We start from the raw sequence: 8,601 nt of genomic DNA on the forward strand, positions 1-8,601 counted from the left end.
TGCTCTGTCCACTAAATCGATGAAAAGTATCAAAAGTTCATGAGCGACGAAATGTATCGAATCCACTGAGTACTATTTCTTTCAACCAATCGAGCCATTCTCACAGATTCATAAGCGATTGAATTACTGCAAAGCTTCAAGTCCAGACGGCACCCGGCACTGACGTCTATTGGATTTCATACTGCCAAGCGTTGATCAGCATCGATTTACCACCTTTTTCCAAAATCAGAACCAACTTTGGTTACATTTTCATTTTACCGTTTAAATTGAACCTGATCGATGATTTGACAAGCGAGATCTACCAAGGCGGCCATTGAAGAATTTTCTCGGGGCAGAATATGCAATCAACCACGATGTGCAGATTAAGTTATTAAGCTTATATCGTTATTGGCATAGTGTGACTGTTTGTTGCTGTATGCTGGTGATTTGATGATAGAGATATAATTTGATTGGTATGAATTGTGACGAAGCGTCTTATGCTAGGCTAGTATTTATCCGGATAAACGAGGTCTAAGCTCTACCAATAATGTGATCACATTGATCTCCAGCCGCAATACTGTCAAAGTACCGCAGAAATATGGTCCAAGGTTTTGTAGGCATCATAACCAAATAGTTCATCCAAGAATTCCTGCCGAGACCGTATATTCATATGTCCTTGCCAAATACCAGGATGGGTCAATAGATATTCATCCCTGAGTTTTTGCGTATCTCCATCAGGCATTTGTGTAAAGTATCGTGATTCGATTGAGGCTTTAGCAACCTTCGCAGTCCGCTTTCGTCGAAGATTACAGTACATCGATAATACTTCTGGAAGAGAATCCTTAGTAGGAAACTTCTCCAGAAGCGCGCCAAGTATAGCTGCATCCTCGATACCCATGGCTGCTCCTTGCGCGAGATAAGGTGTCATAGCATGAGCTGCGTCTCCAATCAGACAAAGTTTTCCTGAGTTATGAACCCAGTTGTCTAGTTCTTCATGAGTATACAGCTGTCGCGCGTATGCGTTAGCAAGTCTATCATAATTAAGGACAGTAATACTACCCTCCATTCTAACACGGTATCCACATGATCAAGGATCATTCCAATTCTGTTTATGCGTCAATCGATGTAATTTCCCCCTGCAACTTCGCAATTACCTTGTGTCCCAATCTTTGAATCTGTCTCGAAGCTCTGCACTGCTTTGGATCCGCTGGTTTGTTCCATCCGGCATATTTGCATCACACCTGAAATCGTCACCAAAATTGTCAAGCTAAGCACCGAAAGGAATGTACTGACGTGAAGACAAGATTCAATAGTTTTTCCTCCTTTCCCTCCAGCAGATATGATAAAATGGTCGCATTAGGACCAAGCCAGTGATTGTTTCGAGGAATGGAGATAATCTCCTCCAACTCAGGAATGCCTTCAAGCTTTTTGGCTGGCAGTACTACACGATATGCCATTTGACCAGTTGGGATGGGTGCTCCAGCTCTGCCTAGAATGACTTCGCGGGCCATTGAATGTAGACCTGCATTTTGACTGTCAGACTTAAGATATTAAAAGAGCCAGTAGTTAGACTAGTCACCATCAGATGCGACGATCAAGTCCGCAGAGTAAATTTTGCCATCTTGCGTGGAAAGCGCGGGCAAGGAAGGATCAATATTGACGACACGACTGTTCAATCGAATTTTGCAACCAAGATTCGTCGCAGCGTCAAGTAATCCACGATGAAGATCCGCACGATGGACATGCCTATCTTCTATTAGTCCATTTGTAAAATCGAGTGAGTTTAACTAACCAATATGGAGACATGTAATCATTTTTCGCAGGCTCTTTCAACGGACATTCGACAAGAATCTGACCATCTTTCCAGCGCATCATCCTCAAATCCACTGGGTTTGTACAATACTTCTCAATATATGAATCGATTCCCAACTTACGAAGAACCTTTGAGGAATTTGGTGTGACCTGAATACCTACAAATCGTGAACAGATGCACATCAAATCGGTGTGCTGAATTGCAATGAGTGCACCCGTGTCACTTACCAGCTCCAACGTATGAGATTCGCTCAGAACTTTCCAGTATCTGCACAGTATGACCTCCTTTTGCAAGTGCAATAGATATGGTGAGGCCAGCAAGCCCGCAGCCAATAATTAAGATGTGCTATCCCTGTCAGATTCTAGTTCCTAAAATGATACGCGGAAGATCAAATACCATGTTGAAGCCAAGTTACTTTGTATTTGTTTGTTCAATAACCATCAAACAGATGGAAATAATGACGAGAGTTGAGATGACAGTGATGAATTGAATTGAGAATGGTGTCTCTACCTTTTTATTTCTTCATGAAAAACAAGTGGCGGACACGTAGATAGTAGGGTGGTCAAGACGGATGGATACTTCCGTTTCCCTTCCCAAGAGCTAAAGTTTTGTCATGATCGCAACTACCTAACGGCTTTGTGACTAGTCTAATAATTACATACAATAGCATTGAATGTAGATATAATATATTGCTGCATGATTAGAACATCGAGAAAGTATCCACTGATCAGGCCTAGCCGAATGTAATGAAATTCGAGGCTGAAAGTGCCAAGCGAATTGTAATCGACTCGAACAGAAAAGTGCAACAACGGCGAGTATAACATGATACAAAGAGGCTTGATATATTGAAACCAGATGACGCAACTGAGAAGGTATAGGATAACTTTTGCTAACGTAGTAATGTCCATTTCTCAAAGTCCTGGTTCTCATGCAAAGCATACAAGTAATACCACCAACCTTTAACCATCCAATACCTGTCTAGCAGTTCCCAAATGCTTGACTTGCATATGTATGCAAAGCCGCCCTTCAACATAAAAAGCGTTTAACGGCCCAGGTCTCCAATACATCCTTTACCAAGGAGCCGTGTAATGAGTCTAAGATAGACTCGGTCTATTTACAGCACACATCACAGCATACAGCTCACCGTTTAATCGTGTCATCATCAAAACAATGTCTTGGCATAATGCTCAATCTTGTTTCTTCTCCTTTGCTTCCTCCAATTTCTTTTTCCCTTCCGCATGCTTCGCCATCTTTTCACTCATATACCGCCAAGTTCGACGGAATCCAGCTGTGAAGGGTCCCTTCAAACTCTGACTCGTACTGGGCCACCCAATTGTGTTCTTGATTACACTTCGGACTTCAGATCTTAAATCTTCTGGAGGTTCTCGGGCAATCCTTCTTTCAAATCCACCTCCTTCTCTTCTATTAATCCTGGTCCCGTCTTCATCACGCGACGCCTCAATCATTTGATCAAATTCTAGTCGAGGAATTTGGTATTTCTTCTGATATTGGAAGTAGAGCTTCGATCGGAATGATTTTGGCAGACGTCTCACCATGTTTCCCCGTCGAATCGGGTCCATATCTTGAGTTAACCGTATATTTGTTGATGGATCAGATGCCCATTCTGGATCAGAGCACTTAGAATCGTTAAAGCCGACATTAGGAAGGTTGTCAATGAGAGGCGCATAGAGACGGCGGAAGTGGGGAAGGTTATTCCCAACAATATTGGCGACTTTTGACGGATCCTCTGTCGGTAAAACCATTCTTGGATCGCCCAAGTAACTGATGTTTGCAATGGTGCCATACAATTCCTGTTCGGTGAATTCAGGAGGTAAAAGTAACAATGCTGTTCGCAATGCAGAGATTAAATTAACCTGATTCGCAAGACGGACTCTTGCGTCGTCCCGGAGAATTTTGACGGGCTTCTGTAACCTCCCTGCAAGATACAGTGTTGACCACTCGGAAAGATCTGTACACAATGTATCCAGATTAACAACACCATATTTAATAAGAGTGCCGTTGACCGTAACGTATGGATTAAAATAGACACCAGCTCCCCATTTCTCTTGCACAGCAGTGACAGCCCCAGACCCGAGGGAGCCGAGCGCCGAGTAATGATCTCGATGTTGATTCAAGTTCAGGGAATGCCAATGTTGACTGTAAGATACACCAAATATAAAGTCAATCATCTTAGGGGTGCCCCCTTGTTGTTCAACAATTGCTGGGGGTGGTTTCGAATGGATGGATGTAATGCTTGAAGGTGTCGCTTTCGTATGTTTCGATTGAGGGAAGACGCCGGATCCATACGCAAATGCATACCTAATAGGGGCTCTGAATTGCCATAGGATCTGCCTCAAAGCTTCTTTGAACTCATCGTTGATTACCATGTGCTGATTGACCCCAAAATTAGAATGAGGCAGTTCTGAGAACTTCTCGATATTGTAGTTCGGATTCTCTTCCCAATCTGCCGGTGCTGGAATATCGCTGGCCGGAATTGATGATGGAGAAGAGGAAGGCGAGGAAGATCTGGCAGATGTTGGACCAGTGGAGTCCTCATGTGCGGATTTTGTTTGCGAGTCTGTAGTTTCTTTGGAAGCAATGGCAGGACTGTGCGTCGTAGAGAAAGTGTGATGAATCAATTGATATGGACATCTTGCCTGAGCGTATGATACTGAGGAGCCTACTCTGGTTGATCTGAGAGCTGATCTCAGAGCCTGCCAAAGAGCTGTTAGCTACAGAGCACAGAACAATAGGAAGGGATTTGTGCCAGTACAGGGAGCTTTCGGGTTGCCATGGTGTTGGGTTTTTAAGGAGATGTGATCCCATGTGAAGTACTTTTGTTTGTTGTTGGAAGAATAAATCTGAAGCAGCAAGTCGCTGCGAAAGTGTCACCGGCTGTATTTCGCCATATGAATACGTTGTTGAATCTCCATCTCCATGGGAAAGTATGGAGCTATCAAGGGCACGGAAACCCACCTTTTCTTTCTCGAAGACAATCTTAGTCAGCAAGCAGTTGGTGTGGTGGTGCCCCGTGTTGAGTCTTTTGTTGGCGTTGATGTTTCTGCTTAGCAGCGGGAGGGGCCAGACCGAGCCAAGCCAAAGTCAGCCAGGGAGCCAGGTACAGATCAATTGGACAAGTCTTGGTCTTATAAAGTTAAAAAGCAGACTTGTGAGGTGAGAGTTTTGGGAAGAGAGTCCGTACCCAATACCTGGTAATATAAATGCACGCACATGCACCTAGGCAGGTACTGGTGGTATATATCTAGATTACTAATTACATATTACAGATCGAGAAGTCTTATCGAGTATCTCGCCTAGATGCTATGTAGGAAAAAGGGAGACGTTCAGATGATCCATGGATTTCATTGATAACCTAGGGTCGGAATAGACTGGAGGAAGAGTTGATAATTGTCTAAGATCAATCCACGTTCATGTTCCTATTCCAGCCAGTTTTATCATTGAAAGAGCATCCTTTGAGACTGCACATAATGAATGGTAAATCGTCGAATACCCTACCTCCTACCTACCTACCTACCTACCCACCTAGTACATCCACGTACCTGTCTACCTCTCTACGTAGCCGTGGTGTGTGTTAGCTTATGTTCTAACCATCTCTCAAAATTCACTTACAACACTCTTCACCCCGCCAACCATTTCCCCATATTTTCTATCTTCTCCGGTACCTTGATTATGTAATACATATTTATCTCCTCTCCATTCTCAGCCTTGCATCACAGATTCGTGTTTGCGACAACTATCGACGTAACGCCAAAACATAAATCCGCAGGTAGCGGTACGTATCAGAGATGAGGGCGCATACTCCTCAAGGTTTGGGAGATTCTCAAAGAAGGAGATCCTCGACTAGCGGCGGTAATAGAATGAGTATGGGTAGTGCTATTCCTCGTGCGCAATCCAGGGTAAGGAATTAATCTTTTTGTCTTGCAATCTCATTTGTATACAATTGCATCATCTCACGGGAATACGATTCTTTAGATGTCTATTGCACGACCATCGAATACTCAACCCAGTTTCGACTTCTTGACAGGCGCGGAATCTACCCATAGACCGCCCTCGCGAACAGATCGATTTCGCCAATCAACCCGAACCATTCTCGATGAATCTAGAAGAGAGCCAACTCACGCCGAGACGGATCAAGAGGCGGAAAAAAGAAGAAAAGAATTGGATGAATTAAAGGCCGAGGTGAAGACGTTGAAATACACAATTGATAATCACAAGCAAGAGGAAGAGCTTGCGAAACTGAGGCATGAAAATGAGCTCCGGGATGCGACGCGTAAAGCTGAAGAGGATTTCAAGCACAAGCAAATTGCAGAAGGAGAAAGAAATCAGGCAGTGAGGCAACAGGAAGCCTTGGTTAAAGAGATGAGTGAACTTCGCGACACTTCAAGTAACGAGAAGATAGCACTGGAGAAAAGAGTGCGTGAGGTGGAGCAGAGCAAGCGTCTCCTAGAAGAAGAAATTGAGGATGTGAAGACTGAGAGCGAGGAAGGGAGTCGTATATTGGAAAGGAGAATTTCGGAGCTTGAAACGAGAAATCAGACTTTACAACGCAGCGTCCAAGATTTACAGGAGGATTCCGATCGAAGAGAAGCCTTGTTACAGGATGTTCAGCAACAATTGGCCGAAAAAGATACATCATATGGAGCACTTGAGGCTGAAATACTACGACTTAAGGCGCAAACGGGAGATACCGATACACTGGAGGTGATCAAGAGAGAATTGAGCGAGCAAGTCACACATATTCGAAACCTAGAAGCAATTAATCGAGAACAATCGGCCGAATTAAAGCATTACAAGAGACTGCATAAGAGTGTGGAGGTTGTTGAAGAAGAGAAACGAACTTTACAGAGAAAAGTTGAGGCTATGGATGATCTACAGAATGAGCTTGGAGAAGCAAGACTTCAAAGACAAAGACTTGAGGATGAGCGTTTAGCGTGGACCGCATACCTTCAAAATCAGAGCAATGTTGAAGGTCGTATTGAGTTCAATTCCCCAGAAGATCTGGCAAGAGCACTTGTTGAAGAAAGAATGCAAACTGCTACTTTAGTGGAGCGACTTGGTGCTATCGAGTCGGAGGTTCTTGACCGGGATAACATTATTGACGGGCTACAAAATGATAAGAGGTCTATGAACGAAGAGATGGAGAAAATAAAGGCCGCGGCGGGAAGTGGTACCAGCGGTGGAGATGCTAAGGTTCGTTTACGACTAGAGAGACAACGCGCTTTGGCCATCAAGGAAGTTGAATATTTGCGAGCGCAGCTTAAGACTTTCGATGCTGAAGATGAAGCTTTCGGAGCTGGCGACAACGTTGATGATGCGAAAATTAAACGTATTGAAGAGCTCGAGAGTATTGTGGATGAATATCGTCAAGAGGTACAATCACTCCAGAATGACCTCACGACCGCCGAATCGGCTCAACCCAACACAGCAACAGCTCTTGCGGGTACCAAACATCCACGAGAAGAGAACGACGAAAATGAACGCATTGGGGTTCTCACTAGGAAGAACCGTAAACTTCAGGACACTATCACAAACCTTCAAACATCACAAAAGCTCCTTCAGAAGGAACTCTCTGTCACACAAGAACGTCTTACAGTCGCAACCACTCACTCACAGACTCGCATTCTATCCCTTCGTTCCAATCCTACCTCTGACTTTGAGGCAATCAAACTTTCCACCATCACTGCCCTCCGTGCCGAAAATGCAGATCTCCTCGCTCAACTGACCACCAACCTTCCTCCTGATGCCTCAGTTCCTCTATCTACGCTTCAAACTCAACAAGATCTAGTTGCAGAATCTCAAGCCGCACTCAAGGATGAAAGAACTCGAAATGATCGTCTTAAGAAAGTCTGGGGTCTCAAGTCTCAAGAATTTCGCGACGGTGTATCTTCCCTCTTGGGATGGGACGCTGTATTCATGCCCAATGGTAAAATGCGCGTAACATCGTTCTATTATCCTTCCGTTGGTGAAGAAGAGAATAGTATCGTATTTGACGGCGAAAGAGGAACAATGAAGGTTAGCGGTGGACCAGAAAGCAAATTTGCTGGAAGGATAATGGAAAACATCAAGTTCTGGGTCAACGAAAGAGGTAGCATTCCATGTTTCTTGGCGGCGTTAACATTGGAGTTTTATGAGGAGAAAAAAGGAGATGGAACTGTAATGGTTGGTTGATGAAGGGATTTGCTTTGATATGTGTGTAAATTACGGAATGGACATGCATCTAAGGGAATAGGAGTTTATGGGATACATACGACATGTATGAGGTAGAGAGTATACCAAATGACATATTAATCTTGCCTGATAATTTATTTTACGTCAATGGTGATGTTGAAGGTTTTAGAACGACATCTACATCTGGGGTCAAGTGATGGACAAAGTATCAATCAACACAATTGAGGAATTGCCTTTGATATATTCGCTATGACATTTCCAAACATCCGAAACTTGCTTCCGCTTCTTCTGTACCATCCTAATTACTTGCTTCACTCTTCACAGCCCACTCTGGGCTTCAAAAACTCAAAGCAAAGATATCAAAATATCAAGTATATATACATGAGAAGTAGAAAGTCGCCTCTTTTCCACCAAATTCCCTCCCATCATCCTTTTCTTCCTTCCCTCCTTTTTGGATCTCTCATTCATGTGTTATCCCAACCTAAGAGTGCCCACCAATAATCAAACATTATCCTTCCCTTGACAAGTAGATAGATAGGATAGTCATCCATCCAACCCTCTACTCTACTCGCCACATTCTCTTTCCTTTCCTTCCCTTTCAAAAATCAAACATAACGCCA

General features: G+C 43.7%; 3 protein-coding genes across 3 annotated transcripts; 1 reads left to right on the plus strand and 2 right to left on the minus strand.

Moving 5' to 3' along the window:
- Positions 1-559: 559 nt before the first annotated feature.
- Positions 560-2,191, minus strand: EAE98_012083 (uncharacterized protein; the record flags this gene model as incomplete). The annotated part of the gene is made up of 8 exons (XM_038959707.1): positions 560-985; positions 1,039-1,084; positions 1,134-1,220; positions 1,273-1,501; positions 1,559-1,725; positions 1,772-1,949; positions 2,020-2,137; positions 2,189-2,191. The coding sequence occupies 8 exons, from the start codon at positions 2,189-2,191 to the stop codon at positions 560-562; spliced, it is 1,254 nt and encodes a 417-aa protein (XP_038803920.1).
- Positions 2,192-2,979: 788 nt separating this feature from the next.
- EAE98_012084 (uncharacterized protein) lies at positions 2,980-4,766 on the minus strand (the record flags this gene model as incomplete). The annotated part of the gene is made up of 2 exons (XM_038959708.1): positions 4,566-4,766; positions 2,980-4,506 (listed from the first exon to the last, which is right to left on the minus strand). The coding sequence occupies exons 1-2, from the start codon at positions 4,584-4,586 to the stop codon at positions 2,980-2,982; spliced, it is 1,548 nt and encodes a 515-aa protein (XP_038803921.1). The 5' UTR covers positions 4,587-4,766.
- Positions 4,767-5,598: 832 nt separating this feature from the next.
- EAE98_012085 (uncharacterized protein) lies at positions 5,599-7,981 on the plus strand (the record flags this gene model as incomplete). The annotated part of the gene is made up of 2 exons (XM_038959709.1): positions 5,599-5,709; positions 5,786-7,981. 2 exons carry the CDS (start codon positions 5,599-5,601, stop codon positions 7,979-7,981), a joined length of 2,307 nt encoding a protein of 768 aa, XP_038803922.1.
- Positions 7,982-8,601: the final 620 nt, after the last annotated feature.

This window comes from Botrytis deweyae, assembly GCF_014898535.1.
Source record: "Botrytis deweyae strain B1 chromosome Unknown BDEW_058, whole genome shotgun sequence".
In the NCBI taxonomy this organism is placed as follows: Eukaryota; Fungi; Ascomycota; class Leotiomycetes; order Helotiales; family Sclerotiniaceae; genus Botrytis; species Botrytis deweyae.